The following is an 18960-nucleotide window of genomic DNA, read 5'->3' on the forward strand; positions in this document are numbered from 1 at the left end:
GTGATGTCACTGACTGCATCATTACCTTTTTACTCCTGAGACCAAAACCCTGCTTCCATAGCTATACAAACACAGAGTTTCAGTGTTTATCTAAAAGCTAGGCAATAAATGTCCCCTCTCCAAAGTGGATTTATTGTGGAATGTCTGAGTAGTCTCTTATCTTCCACACTCCCCTGCAGAGTTCTGTCTCAGTCACACATTATAAGAGAGAGAAAGAGCAAACAACTGTGGAACAATTCTAAATCTATAAAGAATATATATTTTGTTAATCTGTAGTCTAGGACCCTATAAAGGTAAGAAGGGAGGGGTCTTATAACCCCTCCCTTCTATTAATATAACATAAGCATAATCAATTTTTCTAATACATCAAACATTTGTAAAGCCCCAAATCATGACCCCTAGGTGAATCCTGACACATGAAGATCTGGGAAGTTATTTTTACGAATTATCTTTGAAAGACAGGGTTCTGAAAATGGGACATTTCTGTGTCTCACACACACTCTGACATTGCTCGTGCTAATGTTTATATATTTCTTAATTCCATTCTTTTACTTTTAGATTAGTGTATATTTTTGTAAATTGTTAGATATTAATACACTGCTGTACCTAGGAACACAAGCCTTTCACTACACCCGCAATAACATCTGATAAATATGTGGATGTGACCAATAACATCTACTAAACATGTGTATGTGACCAATAACATCTACTAAATATGTGTATGTGACTAATAACATCTGGTAAATATGTGGATGTGACCAATAACATCTGATAAATATGTGTATGTGACTAATAACATCTGCTAAATATGTGGATGTGACCAATAACATCTGGTAAATATGTGGATGTGACTAATAACATCTGGTAAATATGTGGATGTGACCAATAACATCTGGTAAATATGTGGATGTGACCAATAACATCTGGTAAATATGTGTATGTGACTAATAACATCTGGTAAATATGTGGATGTGACCAATAACATCTACTAAATATGTGTATGTGACTAATAACATCTGATAAATATGTGGATGTGACCAATAACATCTACTAAACATGTGTATGTGACCAATAACATCTACTAAATATGTGTATGTGACTAATAACATCTGATAAATATGTGGATGTGACTAATAACATCTACTAAATATGTGTATGTGACCAATAACATCTGCTAAATATGTGGATGTGACCAATAACATCTGCTAAATATGTGGATGTGACCAATAACATCTGATAAATATGTGTATGTGACCAATAACATCTACTAAATATGTGGATGTGACCAATAACATCTACTAAACATGTGTATGTGACCAATAACATCTGATAAATATGTGGATGTGACTAATAACATCTGATAAATATGTGGATGTGACTAATAACATCTGCTAAATATGTGTATGTGACCAATAACATCTGCTAAATATGTGTATGTGACCAATAACATCTGCTAAATATGTGTATGTGACCAATAACATCTACTAAATATGTGTATGTGACTAATAACATCTGATAAATATGTGGATGTGACTAATAACATCTGCTAAATATGTGTATGTGACCAATAACATCTGCTAAATATGTGTATGTGACTAATAACATCTGATAAATATGTGGATGTGACTAATAACATCTGCTAAATATGTGTATGTGACCAATAACATCTACTAAACATGTGTATGTGACCAATAACATCTGATAAATATGTGTATATGACTAATAACATCTGCTAAATATGTGGATGTGACCAATAACATCTACTAAACATGTGTATGTGACCAATAACATCTACTAAACATGTGTATGTGACCAATAACATCTGATAAATATGTGTATGGACCAATAACATCTGCTAAATATGTGTATGAGACCAATAACATCTACTAAACATGTGTATGTGACCAATAACATCTGATAAATATGTGTATATGACTAATAACATCTGCTAAATATGTGGATGTGACCAATAACATCTACTAAACATGTGTATGTGACCAATAACATCTGATAAATATGTGGATGTGACTAATAACATCTGATAAATATGTGTATATGACTAATAACATCTGCTAAATATGTGGATGTGACCAATAACATCTACTAAACATGTGTATGTGACCAATAACATCTGGTAAATATGTGGATGTGACCAATAACATCTACTAAACATGTGTATGTGACCAATAACATCTGGTAAATATGTGGATGTGACCAATAACATCTGGTAAATATGTGTATGTGACCAATAACATCTGGTAAATATGTGTATGTGACCAATAACATCTGCTAAATATGTGTATGTGACCAATAACATCTGCTAAATATGTGTATGTGACCAATAACATCTGATAAATATGTGTATATGACTAATAACATCTGCTAAATATGTGGATGTGACCAATAACATCTACTAAACATGTGTATGTGACCAATAACATCTGGTAAATATGTGGATGTGACCAATAACATCTGATAAATATGTGGATGTGACCAATAACATCTGGTAAATATGTGTATGTGACCAATAACATCTGGTAAATATGTGTATGTGACCAATAACATCTGCTAAATATGTGTATGTGACTAATAACATTTGGTAAATATGTATATGTGACCAATAACATCTACTAAATATGTGTATGTGACCAATAACATCTGGTAAATATGTGTATGTGACCAATAACATCTGCTAAATATGTGTATGTGACTAATAACATCTGATAAATATGTGGATGTGACCAATAACATCTGGTAAATATGTGTATGTGACTAATAACATCTGATAAATATGTGGATGTGACTAATAACATCTGCTAAATATGTGTATGTGACCAATAACATCTACTAAACATGTGTATGTGACCAATAACATCTGGTAAATATGTGGATGTGACTAATAACATCTGATAAATATGTGGATGTGACTAATAACATCTGCTAAATATGTGTATGTGACCAATAACATCTACTAAACATGTGGATGTGACTAATAACATCTGATAAATATGTGCATGTGACCAATAACATCTGGTAAATATGTGGATGTGACCAATAACATCTGGTAAATATGTGTATGTGACCAATAACATCTGATGTGTGTTCTATTTGTCTATCTTGTGGGTTGTGTAGTATGCATCGTGTTGGTGTGTGTTCTATTTGTCTATCTTGTGGGTTGTGTAGTATGCATCGTGTTGGTGTGTGTTCTATTTGTCTATCTTGTGGGTTGTGTAGTATGCATCGTGTTGGTGTGTGTTCTATTTGTCTATCTTGTGGGTTGTGTAGTATGCATCGTGTTGGTGTGTGTTCTATTTGTCCATCTTGTGGGTTGTGTAGTATGCATCGTGTTGATGTGTGTTCTATTTGTCCATCTTGTGGGTTGTGTAGTATGCATCGTGTTGGTGTGTGTTCTATTTGTCTATCTTGTGGGTTGTGTAGTATGCATCGTGTTGGTGTGTGTTCTATTTGTCCATCTTGTGGGTTGTGTAGTATGCATCGTGTTGATGTGTGTTCTATTTGTCCATCTTGTGGGTTGTGTAGTATGCATCGTGTTGGTGTGTGTTCTATTTGTCCATCTTGTGGGTTGTGTAGTATGCATCGTGTTGGTGTGTGGGTAGGTGTGAATATGTCGGTTATAACACACAACTTAAAAAGAGCACAGTCTCTCAGAAGCTCACACACATTGTCTGCCTTTGTCCTCGGTGCTCCACTTACTGAGCCGGAGTGTAACCAAGCATCTCCCTACCTCTGTGTTGGTCCCTGTCCTTACTGCTCTGCCAGTCCACTTTCATTTATCTTCTCTGTTTAAACAAGACATTCTCCCCAAGGATGGCCTTGGGTTTTTGTTCTGCCGTGACTACAGCACAATGGCGTGAGCAGTTTCTCCCCCCCCCCTCCTCATCTAGCAGTACGTCTCCTCTGCATCTCTCACTCTCTCGTTCTCTCGTTCTTGTGCTGTCTCTTGTTCTCGCTCTCTCCTTACTGGAAGTCACAGCGATACTGCTAAGTGTGGAAGGAGAGAACATCTCTCCTCATGTTCCTTCCATTTCTCTCCTTGTTATTGCTCTCCTTTCTGATGCCTCTCACTCTCCTCTCTCTCTCTCTCTCTCCCTAGGTGTTCATTTCATCATATGCCACTTCTACTTTCTTGGCTTAGTCAAATTCTGACCGTAAATGCATATTACAGGCAGGCGTCATGCTACCAGTCATATTATTCTACATGGTATTTATGGTCATTGCATGGTAGCTGCCATGTGTTGTTGCCTAACCAGTACTATTCAGTGCTCTATGGATGTTGTACCATTTTAGTACCCTGTAACATGAATGAAACAGAAGGTGGATTTGACTAGAACAGAAAATCTTGATGAAGAGCCATTGAGATGAATCAGGTATAAACACAGATAGTTTTTTGCCCTTCCACATTGTTTTAACTCAGGCATGGCTTGATAACAACTGACTTTTCTTCGGGAAATCAGGAGAATCCAGTGTGTGTGATGGCTAAATATATATATTTGATTTGTTCTGTGCTGATGTGATTTCAGGCTTGATTAACGAGACAGATCCCATTTACCAACGTGCATCACCTGCCCCTCCACCTAAATGCATTTTATTATTTTACTGCAAACATAATCATACTTGATTTGTTCGTAAAGCCAATTAAGAAGGCATTGGAACTCTAGCTTGGAGGCCTTGTTAGCGTTGCAATCAACAACGAATGATGCTAGATTTAAGAGAATGAGAACTGGGCCAGCTAGTCTTCTATAATGAGAACTGGGCCAGCTGCTATAATGAGAGTCTGGCCTTAACTAAAGTCATTACTGATAGGCACCTCTTGTTAAAATGAAAGCCCCCAGAAATCAATAGCCCATTTCAGAAAGCTCTGGCTCCAAACCACATTATCATCATGCTGGACCTTCCCAATGCTAGTTGGTAAAGTGGCCTTGTATACTTGAGGGAAGTTGTCTAATAGATATTCATTATTTTTTGACAGCCCCTCGTCAACATGTAGTGTCTTACTGGCATCCTAATGCAGAAGGGAGGTGGTCGTAGTGCTGGTGGAAATGCAGCAGAGATGTAGCCTGTCTGTACTTTTTTAGTTATTTAATTGAACCTCTTATTTAACCAGGCAAGTCAGTTAAGAACAAATTCTTATTTACAATGACGGCCTACCCATCAAACCCGGACGACGCTGGGCCAATTGTGCGCCGCCCTATGGGAGTCCCAATCACGGCCGGATGTGATGGTGCCTGGGACACAGCAACAAGGCCTGCTTTAAAGGTGATGCACACATCACTGTGACTAAACAAGCAATGTGTAGGGAATCATTGTACCATCTAATCCACTTTGAAATATATTTTACATAACCAAAAATACAGTATTTTCAGCTGTTTGAAGCTGGTGTACAAAACCCAAAGTAAAAGATGGAGAAACTTACCGCTCGTTAAACTTTCAGTGAGAATGACAGATCTATAACTCGACTCTGTCAATTTGGTCGACCAAAAAGTTATATGTGGCAGCTTTAACACTACAGTAACAAGACTGATTGTGTTGGAGCCAGACAGAGCGGGGGGGGGGGGGGGGGGGGCTGTTGGAGCCAGACAGAGCAGGGGGGGGGACTGTTGGAGCCAGACAGAGCAGGGGGGGGAACTGTTGGAGCCAGACAGAGCAGGGGGGTGGGGTGGGGGGGGGGGGCTGTTGGAGCCAGACAGAGCAGGGGGGTGGGGGGGGGACTGTTGGAGCCAGACAGAGCGGGGGGGATATACATGTGCCTGAAGTGATAAACATTTGTGGTGTGCTCTCACTACCTGCTGACGATGGTGTAATTATTCAAATGACCAACATTAAAATGTGAAACCTTGTAACTTCTTTTGAATGATAAAAATAAGCCACTGACCGGAAACAATCGTCTCAGGAACAGTCATAGGAATTTACTGTAGCAGTTTGTATATGGAAAAAGTCAATCCCCTGCAGATTTATTCGTTGCTGCGTCACTCTAGATTTGTTGCATGGCTGAACTGCACCCTGTTGTTGGGTCCAGCTGGGTAGTAAATGCTGCTACCTTCACCCAACAGTGTTCTGCACCACAGGTATGGAGGGCTGCATTTCACTGGGGTGGAAAATGGGTCAGTCAGGAGCTGAGCAGAATCCATTTGTGGTACTGTATGAAGCTGGAGGGAGCTTACTTATTCTCTCACCCATTTCCTATAGACGAGGAGAGACTCGCACTCTCTCACACCTCAACTGCAACTTTGCATCTTATAAAGGGGTGAATATATCACTCCATTAATTAGGTCGTCACAGCCAGAGGGACCCGAGGGCTCAGCCGTAAGGTTTTGAGAGCGTTTCTACCCAATGCGCCCTGGTATCCATGGAAAAGTTATTTAGCGAAGGCCCCTTGGAGCATAATGCATTAAACATGGGTCTCCTTTCATCTCTGTCCCTACTTTAACCCTGCCTAATCACTCTGGGACCAACTCAAAGCTTTCCCCATCCACTGAGAGACTCCTCCACAACAGACTTGGTCAGAGTGGAGATGTCAAGTGGACTCATTTGTTTACATTTCTTGTTCAAAAGGCAACTCTTTGGCGTACAAATGCAATTCACGGAACAATAAGTGGTTTATTTTGACGTGATGATGTCATGTCCTCTTTATGCGTTGTGTTTCTATATTAGAAGGGAGGCGTTGTGTTTCTATATTAGAAGGGAGGCGTTGTGTTTCTATATTAGAAGGGAGGCGTTGTGTTTCTATATTAGAAGGGAGGCGTTGTGTTTCTATATTAGAAGGGAGGCGTTGTGTTTCTATATTAGAAGGGAGGCGTTGCGTTTCTATATTAGAAGGGAGGCGTTGCGTTTCTATATTAGAAGGGAGGCGTTGCGTTTCTATATTAGAAGGGAGGCGTTGCGTTTCTATATTAGAAGGGAGGCGTTGCGTTTCTATATTAGAAGGGAGGCGTTGCGTTTCTATATTAGAAGGGAGGTGTTGCGTTTCTATATTAGAAGGGAGGCGTTGCGTTTCTATATTAGAAGGGAGGCGTTGCGTTTCTATATTAGAAGGGAGGCGTTGCGTTTCTATATTAGAAGGGAGGCGTTGCGTTTCTATATTAGAAGGGAGGCGTTGCGTTTCTATATTAGAAGGGAGGCGTTGCGTTTCTATATTAGAAGGGAGGCGTTGCGTTTCTATATTAGAAGGGAGGCGTTGCGTTTCTATATTAGAAGGGAGGCGTTGCGTTTCTATATTAGAAGGGAGGTGTAGGCATACAGTTTTTTGACTTATTAGAATGTATATCAGCAGTGTTTTCTGTCAGTACATGGAGAAAGTAGCCAGCCAGAGAGTTCCGGTCTGGGGGGGGGGGGGCATACCCCCCAGGTTTTTTTGTTTTGCAGAACAAGCTCTATTTTGGTGGCCTCTGGTACATTCTGTCTATATTCCATCTGAAATACACAGCTAAACTATTGACTACGGAAATGACTTTACCTCCCAGATTGGTAAAATTAGTTGTTGTATTAAGCAGAGACGCATGACTTTACAATTAACATTTCTTAAAATGGATGAATTCAGCGTGCTAGTTGTTTTGGATTTTGCCATAGGGTGGATTTTGCCATAGGGTGGATTTTGCCATAGGGTGGATTTTGCCGTAGGGTGGATTTTGCCATAGGGTGGATGCAAATGTTTGATCATCAGTTATCATATAAAAACTGCAATGGGCCACACCCCCGGTCAGTAATTCGACCATGCTTACTACAGGTTTAGATAGTTAGTTAGTCTAGCGGCCAGCATTTCGATATTGCGCCTATTATTCAAAGTTTCTTGTGTGAAATTGGTCCTTGGGCCTAGAAAAGGGGGGTGGCCCGTGGGAATGATTTTAACATTAAACAGGTCTTGAGGTTAGTCATATTTAGTTTTACTGCAACATGAATTGCCACAATGACGTTTGTTCTTCAAATAATTTATTTGATTGGCTCTGCTGCTTTGGACACTTTTAGGGTAAGGAAACCAATGTCATTTTGCATTTTGGGTGAACTATCCCTTTAACAGGTATGTCAAACTCGTTCCACGGAGAGCCGGGTGTCTGCCGGTTTTTGCTCCTCCCTTGAGCTTGATTTGATGAATTAAGGTCACTAATTTAGTAAGGAACTCCTCGCAGCTGGTTGTCTAGGGCTTAATTGAAAGCAAAAAGCTACAACCTGCAGACACTAGGCCCTCCATGGAATGAGTTTGACACCCCTGCTTAAACAGTTTGGTCTGTCAATCAATCACTGTGGATGGGATTGTCAAGGGAGGGGGCAGGATGTTTGAGTCAGTTCATAGGGTTTCAGACCTGTCAATCAATCACGGTGGGTAGGACTTTGAGGAAAGGCGGTAGATTAGTAATCTTGTCAGAAACAAGTGTAGTCTACTCTTTTAATTTAGTTTTATTGTGGAAAAAACGAGAGAAAAATGATATCATGTAAACATGGATTCTCTGTTGAGAAACAATATAGAATTGCAGGGAAATGGGTTTAAAATAACATTTAAAAACATGTTAGGGGGAGGACACCCAGACTCCCTGCCAGTTTGTGCACCCCCACTGTTATACAAAGTCAGGTGCATATGAAAAGACCTACAAGTGTGATTTGAAGAATGTGAAGCAGGTGTTTAACGTGTGCTTTGATACACAGAAAGCCGCAGTTGGCGACTCGTTGGTGGACACTAATCAAATCAGTAGGCCTATATCAATATTTTGAATAACACCATACCAAGTACCATGACATTAGCTTTTATAACCTTCAATCTGTTTTATTTGATCATATTTATCATGTTTTCTCTACTACCTATTGTTCCTGCAGCGAGGATTCAACATCTTCACCGAATGTTTTCATCATTTATCTGCAGTAGTAGACTACCGGTATAAATTAGAGAGCTGGTTTACTTGTCCTGATTCGGTACCATGGAATTATAAATAGCAAAGTATGGTTTATAAATGGCAAAGGGATCTAGAAGATTGACTTTATTCAATCAGTTCGACACCTTTTAATAAACTGTTCCATACTTGCTGTTTGGTCGTCAATCAAAGCACAGTAGAAAGTCTATGGTCCGGGACTCTCTGGCTGGCTATAGTAGGCCTATGGAACACGCAAAAGAAAATAGATGAATATGTCACACAACAATCACACGGGTACCGAGTGGTGGGACAGACAGCAGACTGACAATCCAGCAGTGTCCCTGTCATCTCTGGCTTTGTGACTGACAGGCGCCTGTCCTATAAATAGATCACTGGAAGATTCATGTCGTTCATTCGAGTGGGAGAAGGCTCTACTAACTTTTCTGACTAGCGAATTTAAACTTTTTAAATGAAAAGAAGCCTAGTTAATTAATGAAGTGGAAAAAGTAGCCGGCTGACAAAGCAGTTTATCGGCTATTTCTCCGATGGTCGGAGCTTATGGAAAACTCTTATCAGGTGACGGAGTTGCTGCTGAAGTTGAATCTTTAGGAATTAAGTTCTAGCAGGGTGCATGTCATTACTGGAGAGAGAAGCTTCTCTCCTCAACCCATAGAGCTTTTCTTTATCACTTTCTAGTCTCTTGTGTTCTCACGGTCTTTCTCTTCCCCCAGTGTCTCTCTCTCTCTCTCTCTCTCTCTCACTCTCTCACTCTCTCTCTCTCACTCTCTCTCTCACTCTCTCTCACTCACTCACTCACTCACTCACTCTAATGATGTATATGAATCTCTTCATCCAGAGGAGAGGAGTGAGTGTGTGTGGATGGGGCTCAGGACTCTCTGAATAGAATCTAGGCCAGACACTGTCGCCAAACCTAAGACTTAATTTAACTCCTGCAGCGTGTAGCAATCCCATGCCATGGTGCTTACAGCTGCTGCTGCCACGCGGCCCAAGTGTAAAGGAAGTTTTAAGTGAGAACGGCTTGCATCATCTTTAAAGTCAACACAGCTCTGGAAGATCTAAGCAATAGTCAAACCATTATAAGCCATTTTCACACCAAAAATGATCTATTTTCTTTGGAGAGTCTTCATTGTATCCTTTCAACATCAGACATGTCTCTTTCTTTACCCAGCAGCCCCTGAGAAATAATGGATGTGCACGCTGAGTGTTTGTGTGAGATAGATGGAGGGCGACCTGGCAACTGACTAGGTTTTGTATGGAGAATTGAAGGCAGGCTAATGAATACTGAACACTATGCTCCCAAATTCATGAAACGTCACAACCTCAACTATTCCATTATTAATAATCCTGAACTCTGCCGTCCTTTTGTCTGGTCTTGCCGGTTTATACTTGATACTTAACTGTCTTTCTCTCCTCATCTCTTGTCCTTAATCTGCTCTGAACTGAGGACAGCGGAAGGCAATATGGTGGATCCCTCTTTTTTTACATTGGGTGCAAATGAAGGAAAGGAGATATGAGGAAGCTTCTTTAAACTATTGACACCCATTGGTCCAGTGTTGTCTTGTTGCACAGGAAAAAACAATGCAAACTGATTCACACCCCTTCACTGCTTAATGCAGAATATTCACCCCCACCACCACCAAAACACTATGGGCTAGCCTAACGCTAGCCGCAAATGTGATTGTCATGCTGTCTCTGTCATGAGCTCTTTAGGTAAACTATCTATTCATCAGGGTGCCACCCGCCAGGCAGCCCAGGCTATTTCTAGTGGGACGAGGAGGCTAGCCTCCGGGTACCTGACGTTGGAAATAGATTAGCTTGAATTTCACCTCACGGTCTTGTCTGTGCCTCTGATCACTTAATGTGGCCATTTTTCCTTTCTCTCTGTGTGCTTGCCGATTTCTCCGTCTTTGTTTCTAAAATAGGCCGTGTCTTACTTCACTTTGTCCCCCCCCCTCGCTCTTTACATCTGTCTACCTCTGTCAGTGGCTCTCTCTGCATTGCTCTCCCTTCTCTTTATAGGACTCTCTCCTTTTCTTTGTCATCCCAGCTATGAAGCTCAGCTCTGTCTGCCGCCGCGCCCTGTCTGCCGCCGCGCCCTGTCTGCCGCCGCGCCCTGTCTGCCGCCGCGCCCTGTGCCCTGTCTGCCGCCGCGCCCTGTCTGCCGCCGCGCCCTGTCTGCCGCCGCGGCCTGTCTGCCGCCGCTCTTACCGTGAAATGCTTACTTACAAGCCCTTAACTGTTCTTGAACTGCAATGTTGGTTAAGGAAATATTTACCAAATAAACTAAAGTAAAAAAATCGTAAAGTATCATATCAATAACAAGGCTATATACAGGGGATACATTATCCGTGTCGTCGTTCAGCCACAACTCTGTGAAACATAAGATATTACAGTTCTAACTTCTTTGGGATAGGGGAAAGTATTTTCACGTCCGGATGAAAAGCGGGCCCAAAGTAAACTGCCTGTTTCTCAGGCCCAGAAGCTAGGTTATGCATATAATTGGTAGATTTAGATAGAAAACACTCTAAAGTTTCTAAAACGTTAAAATTATATCTGTGAGTTTAACAGAACTTATTTGGCAGGTGAAACCCCAAGGACAAACCATCCAAGAAAAAAAAATGAGGTCACTGTTTCTATGGGAAACTATATTTATGAGGAACCTGGTTGCAGTTCCTGTGGCTTCCACTAGATGTCAACAGTCTTTAGAAATCGGTTGATGTTTTTCTTTTGAGAAATGAAGTAGGGCTGTTGTTTGAGTGTCAAGCCAAGTGGACTCTTCTGTTTAGTGTGCGTGACCAGGAGCTCGTTCCACGTTGTTTTTATCTGCTATTGAACACAGAATATTCCGTCTATATTTTATCTATTTTTTACGTTTTAGGATATCTAAGGTTGGATTAGGAACTGTTTGAAATGTTTGGACCAAGTTTACTTATGAGATACTTTGTTGTCATGTTGGGTGAGTTGGAACCGGTGTATTTCTGAATCAAACGTGCCAAATAAATGGACATATAAATAAGGAGGGGATATAATTAAGGAATTTATCAAACAAAAGCACCATTTGTGATGTTTCTGGGACTTTTTGGAGTGCCAACAGAAGAAGATCTTAAAAGATAAGGCATTTTTTATATCGCAATTTCTGACTTTCGTGTCGCACCTGCCTGGTTGAAATGGTTATCATGTGTTCGTATGCGGGGCGCTGTCCCCGCTTTCGCCGTAAAGCCTTTTTGAAATCTGACATGGCGGCTGGATTAACAACAAGTTAAACTTTATTTTGATGTATTACACTTGTGATTTTATGAAAGTTAAATACTTATGGTAATTTCATTTGAATTTGTTGCTCTGCAATTTCACCGGATGTTGTCGCTAGCGTCCCACTGATCCGAAGGAAGTTCATGTCCCGTTGGTAGGATAATCATAATCGTAGGTCATCCATTTTATTTTCCAATGATTGCATGTTAGCAAGTAGAATTGATGTCAGTGGGAGTTTACTCTCTCGCCTACGGATTCTCAGAAGGCAGTCTGATCTGCGTCCTCTTTTCCTCCGTCTTTTCTTCACCCAAATGACGGGGATCTGGGCCTGTTCCCGGGAGAGCAGCATGTCTTTCTCGTTGGACTCTTTAAAAGAAAAAGATTCTTCCAGTTCGTGGTGTGTAATCCCAGTTCTGATGTCCAGAAGTTATTTTTGGTCAAAAGAGACGGTAGCAGCAACATTATGTACAGAATAAGTTACAAACAACGCAAAAAAAACTAACATAATAGCACAACAGTAACTAATTGCAACTGATATTGAAATTATATCACACAGTGTATCAAGAATGAAGTGTCTCTGAAAACAAGACAGTAATTATTCAGTGGCGTCCTGGGTACTCATGCTCGGGAATGAACTTTAAACACAGGTGATGTCACTTCTTTGTGATGCTAGTGCCTCAACTGACCATGTTTTCATGTGTAATCACTGTTTCATTATGTAACCTCTCTCCCTGTCCCCCAGGCGTGCCCCTCTCCACCCAGTGGGGTCCCCAGGGCTACTTCTATGCCATCCAGATTGCCCAGTACGGTCTGAGCCACTACAGCAAGAACCTGACGGAGCGGCCACCCCATGTGGAGCTGTACGACGCGGCCGAGGAGAAGGACAACCGCGCGGGCTCACCCAGCGGGCCCTGGACGGTCCCCAAGGGCTGCAGCCTCACACGGCTCCACGACAAGGGCCGTGCCACCACCGTGCGCCAGTTCAGTGCCCCAGGTAGGATGGCAGCGGCACATGTATGTCTGTCTGTCGTACGGGGAGGTAGATGGAAATAGAAACACACAAGAATATTATTCTATCTTTGTGGTGGACAGAATGCAGTGGTTGAAAATGAGGCTGGAATGTTCTGCTCCATTCAGTTCTGTCCTCACCTCAATCTCTGTAGAGCTTTCTTAGACCTTGATCATTATTACATCATCAACCTCTCCTTGATCGCTCTTTTGTCTTTGTCTTTCTCGCTCTCTCAACTTTATCTGGCCATTTTTCTTCTCTGCTCCATCTTTTTTGAAGGCTATATTCCTCTCTACTTATCTTTCTTAGTCCCCATAGAATTGCGCAGGTTAATGTTTTTTTCCTCATGAATCTTGCTATTGAGGCAGCTCTGCACAGCCACAAAGTCATTATTTGAACCTTAACCCACTGCTAACCCAATTTTGACTTTTCAGCTGGCCTATCTAAAGGGAAGTTGCTCAGTTCTGTCTCCAGGACAAGACTCATGACGTCAACCTACTAGAATGAACTCCCACAATCCCTCTCTCCCCCCCCCCCCCCCCCCCCCCCCCTTGGGTATCTGACAAGCGGATCAATGAGCTTCATTTGATTGGAAGCTTGTGGCCTACATATCCCATACAGAGCAGATTGTGGTCACTACTGTATGTCTCAGTCGTCAATGGCAGAGAGGCGCCTGGATTCTGGGCGCTGATGCCCGTTCTTTTGTTGATCCTCCTGTAATGCAGTTTTCCCCCTGCAGCAGATCGAACCCCATTAACATTAACAGGGCCACTATATAAGGAGACAGTGGGGTAATTGTTGTCACTAGCTAAGCTCCATATGGCTAAAGCTGTGGTCTATGAATGTGTGAGTGCTTGTGTGTTTCGATAGGCCTAAATAAGTGTGTGTGTGTGTGTTTTGAGAGACTAAACAAGTCTGTGAGAGCACAATTGAGAACCTGGGTTTGTATTTGTGTGTGTTGTCACGAACCGACTCAAAGTGCGTAACAAAAAAGGAGACAACGTTGAGATAAGGAATGACAAAATATATTTATTTAACTAAAGTAAACTAAATATAATTAACAATGGTGTGTGTGTGTGTGTGTGTGTGTAGTCAGCAATCAGTAGTGTGAGTGGTTGCGTGCATAAATGTGATAATGAGGGGTGTCGAAAGGTTCCAACGCAAACAATCAAAAAACAGCCACAAAAAAAACACAACCAAAATCTGTGTCTGCATGGAGAGAGTCTCCCCAATGAATGGGGAAGAGGTGCATTTATCCTGGGGGACACCCGAGCCCAGGTGTGTCCCATTTCACTGACGACCCTCCCGGCTCCGCCCACCGACAACCTATTAAGGAATACAAAGCGAGATAATTCGGCAGACTGAGTGGGAGGGTCGTCAGTGTGTCACAATACCTGCATTTTAATTTGGATACCAGGTTTAGTATCACAATGCTCGATACCAAAACGATACCACAGCAAAAACAGAAGGCATGTTAGCCAAAGCCTCAGAATGGCACTTGATCCAGACAGATGAACTCAGGTACTGCTCTGTTCAATTGCCGGGCATCTTTTGAGTTAAATATCATTACATTTGAAATGTTTTACGTCAGACTTCTTCAGATACAGCCACGTATGAATTAATGAACCAATTAAACAATCTAACTACATAACAACATCATGGTAATACCTTTTTTGAATGGTAAATCTCTATTGAAAAACTGTGTAAATCAAGATGTAGCCTAGGCCTTTGCACAATACAGGTGAATGCATATTCAATAGGAGTGTGTGCATGCTTTGAGTCATTCAGCTAGTTTTGGCTGATTTCATGGGGTACAGATGACAATCTGTTTCCCTTCCATGTGACACTTATGTTACTGTACTGATCAACAACATTTGCATAGAAGTAGCTTATTTTATAACATTGCCACTGTCTCTTTAACTAGTAATGAAGTCGTTCACGAACCAAGAGGGGTCCGGCCTGTCGGAGCCCTCAATTCTTTGAGGCAATAAATCTTTGACAGAGAGAGAGACATGAGGGAAACCGATAAAGTGAATTAATTATGTTTTTGGTGGAAAGTTAGCCTACAAAGCTGGGAGCTACCGGTATCTTCTTGCATTGTAAAGTATTTTAGCCTGTATGGACATTGTTTTGCGAACAGTAATTAACAGTTTCAACTTTTCTACATGCAGTGTCACATTATTCAAGTGTTTAACTTCTGTGCAGCATGAGTGAGGAGCAAAAATAATCCAGCCCAGACTCTCAGTGCAGGCTAACAGTGAGTATGTGGAGCTAACATGATGCAGCCCAGACTCCCAGTGCAGGCTAACAGTGAGTATGTGCAGCTAACATGATGCAGCCCAGACTCCCAGTGCAGGCTAACAGTGAGTGTGTGGAGCTAACATGCTCTTCTGCTGTTCAAATTAAATTATTAACACACCCATAGTATAAACCAGCCTTTAGTCTTGATGTCTTTGATTGTTTAGTACATGTGAATCCTTAAAGAGATGGTGGGGCTAAAGCTTAGTGTGAACGATGCTGAATGGGTGTAGACAAAGATGAGCTCTCCAGGAGGTGTACCAAAACATTCAATACATTTTGTCAAAAGTGAGGTTACACGTTTATCAATTTTCAAAGCATAATTACTTTCCCATTGTTCTGTAGTGTATGATAATACCATTTGGTAGCTCTGAGTCTCTACTTTTATCCAATGTAATATATATATATATATATATACTGCTCAAAAAAATAAAGGGAACACTTAAACAACACAATGTAACTCCAAGTCAATCACACTTCTGTGAAATCAAACTGTCCACTTACGAAGCAACACTGATTGACAATACATTTCACATGCTGTTGTGCAAATGGAATAGACAACAGGTGGAAATTATAGGCAATTAGCAAGACACCCCCAATAAAGGAGTGGTTCTTCAGGTGATAACCACAGACCACTTCTGAGTTCCTATGCTTCCTGGCTGATGTTTTGGTCACTTTTGAATGCTGGCGGTGCTTGCACTCTAGTGGTAGCATGAGACGCAGTCTACAACCCACACAAGTGGCTCAGGTAGTGCAGCTCATCCAGGATGGAACATCATTGCGAGCTGTGGCAAGAAGGTTTGCTGTGTCTGTCAGTGTAGTGTCCAGAGCATGGAGGCGCTACCAGGAGACAGGCCAGTACATCAGGAGACGTGGAGGAGGCCGTATGAGGGCAACAAACCAGCAGCAGGACCGCTACCTCCGCCTTTGTGCAAGGAGGAGCAGGATGAGCACTGCCAGAGCCCTGCAAAATGACCTCCAGCAGGCCTCAAATGTGCATGTGTCTGCTCAAACGGTCAGAAACAGACTCTATGAGGGCCCGACGTCCACAGGTGGGGGTTGTGCTTACAGCCCAACACCGTGCAGGACGTTTGGCATTTGCCATAGAACACCAAGATTGGCAAATTCGCCACTGGCGCCCTGTGCTCTTCACAGATGAAAGCAGGTTCACACTGAGCACATGTGACAGTCTGGAGACGCCGTGGAGAACATTCTGCTGCCTGCAACATCCTCCAGCATGACCGGTTTGGCGGTGGGTCAGTCATGGTGTGGGGTGGCATTTCTTTGGGGAGCCGCACAGCCCTCCATGTGCTCGCCAGAGGTAGCCTGACTGCCATTAGGTACCGAGATGAGATCCTCAGACCCCTTGTGAGACCATATGCTGGTGCGATTGGCCCTGGGTTCCTCCTAATGCAAGACAATGCTAGACCTCATGTGGCTGGAGTGTGTCAGCAGTTCTTGCAAGAGGAAGGCATTGATGCTATCGACTGGCCCGCCCGTTCCCCAGACCTGAATCCAATTGAGCACATCTGGGACATCATGTCTCGCTCCATCCACCAACGCCACGTTGCACCACAGACTGTCCAGGAGTTGGTGGATGCTTTAGTCCAGGTCTGGGAGGAGATCCCTCAGGAGACCATCCGCCACCCCATCAGGAGCATGCCCAGGCGTTGTAGGGAGGTCACACAGGCACGTAGAGGCCACACACACTACTGAGCCTAATTTTGACTTGTTTTAAGGACATTACATCAAAGTTGGATCAGCCTGTAGTGTGGTTTTCCACTTTAATTTTGAGTGGGACTCCAAATCCAGACCTCCATGGGTTGATAAATTTGATTTCCATTGATAATTTTTGTGTGATTTTGTTGTCAGCACATTCAACTATGTAAAGAAAAAAGTATTTAATAAGAATATTTCATTCATTCAGATCTAGGATGTGCTATTTTAGTGTTCCCTTTATTTTTTTTAACAGTGTGTATATATATATATATATATATATATATGTATATGTTGTGTGTGTCGCTCAGGGTAGAATACTTATTGACCAAAATTACAACTTTAGATTTTTATTCATTTGTAAATATTTGTAAAAACATAATTCCACTGACATTATGGGGTGCTGTGTGTAGATCCGTGACACACAATCTCAATTGAATCCATTTTAAAATCCGTCTAACTCAACATAATGTGGAAGTCCAGGTGTGTGAATGAAGGCAATGTATGTATTAGTGCACCTGTGCTGCAGACAACCTGGCATAGTGTCTCTCTCTCAACCCCGGTGATGTGCATCAGCAGACAACCTATAGCATAGTGTCTCTCTCAACCCCGGTGATGAGCAGCATCAGACAACCTAGCATAGTGTCTCTCTCAACCCCGGTGATGAGCATCAGACAACCTAGCATAGTGTCTCTCTCAACCCCGGTGATGAGCAGCATCAGACAACCTATAGCATAGTGTCTCTCTCACCCCCGGTGATCAGCAGCATCAGACAACCTAGCATAGTGTCTCTCTCAACCACGGTGATGAGCAGCAGCATCAGAGAGGAGATGGGATCTCGTCTGTATTCCCAGCCCATCATTTATTGATGGCAGAGTAATCACAGGGCCACAGTACAAATCCACTTACTCTCTGGGTTGCCTTAAGTAATGGATTTATGAGTGCATTAAAGAGCTGTAGAAACCTGGGGCCCTGCCTGCCAGCCTGACTGTCTCTCGGTCTGTGCCTGCCTGACTGTCTCTCGGTCTGTGCCTGCCTGACTGTCTCTCGGTCTGTGCCTGCCTGACTGTCTCTCGGTCTGTGCCTGCCTGACTGTCTGTGCCTGTCTCTCTGTCTGTGCCTGTCTCTCTGTCTGTGCCTGTCTCTCTGTCTGTGCCTGTCTCTCTGTCTGTGCCTGTCTCTCTGTCTGTGCCTGTCTCTCTGTCTGTGCCTGTCTCTCTGTCTGCGCCTGTCTCTGTCTGCGCCTGTCTTTGTAGTAGTATTGTCAAACTGTGTGTTTCATGCTGGGCTGCTGCCTAAGGAAGTGTTGCAGTGCGAGATGTGGACTGAATCCAGACCAAACAGAATTCAACAATATTCTAAAATGTATTGAACTTATCAGTAGGGAACCAACTAAATGTATAAAAGCATGTATTCATTTGCCCAAGTTTATCATGAAATGAACAGAGAGGGGGACTTTCTCTCAGAACCCATGCATCTCTTGGAGGGGAGGGGGGGGGGGGGGACTTTCTCTCAGAACCCATACATCTGTTGGAGGGGGGGGGGACTTTCTCTCAGAACCCATGCATCTGTTGGAGGGGGGGGGACTTTCTCTCAGAACCCATGCATATGTTGGAGGGGGGGGTGGGGGCTTTCTCTCAGAACCCATGCATCTGTTGGAGGGGGGGGGGGGACTTCTCAACGTTCTATTACAATGCAAGCCTACAGAAAGCTGTCCTTAGAATGACACGGTAGCTCTTTATGATGCTGCATGTTTAAGACAAACTGTCTTTTTTCTAAATGCAGCGCTTTGTTACAAAATAAATC

At 42.5% G+C, this 18960-nt stretch overlaps 1 protein-coding gene across 1 annotated transcript in view; it reads left to right on the forward strand.

The window, feature by feature from the left end:
* Positions 1 to 18960, forward strand: part of glceb (glucuronic acid epimerase b) — an 80306-nt gene that overhangs the window by 54512 nt on the left and 6834 nt on the right. The window contains exon 4 of the mRNA XM_036963807.2: positions 12874 to 13125. Coding sequence (XP_036819702.1) covers positions 12874 to 13125 — 252 coding nt within the window. The remainder of the gene's footprint in view (positions 1 to 12873; positions 13126 to 18960) is intronic.

This window comes from Oncorhynchus mykiss, chromosome 26 (genome assembly GCF_057628025.1).
Source record: "Oncorhynchus mykiss isolate SJ-2025 chromosome 26, ASM5762802v1, whole genome shotgun sequence".
Lineage (NCBI taxonomy): Eukaryota > Metazoa > Chordata > Actinopteri > Salmoniformes > Salmonidae > Oncorhynchus > Oncorhynchus mykiss.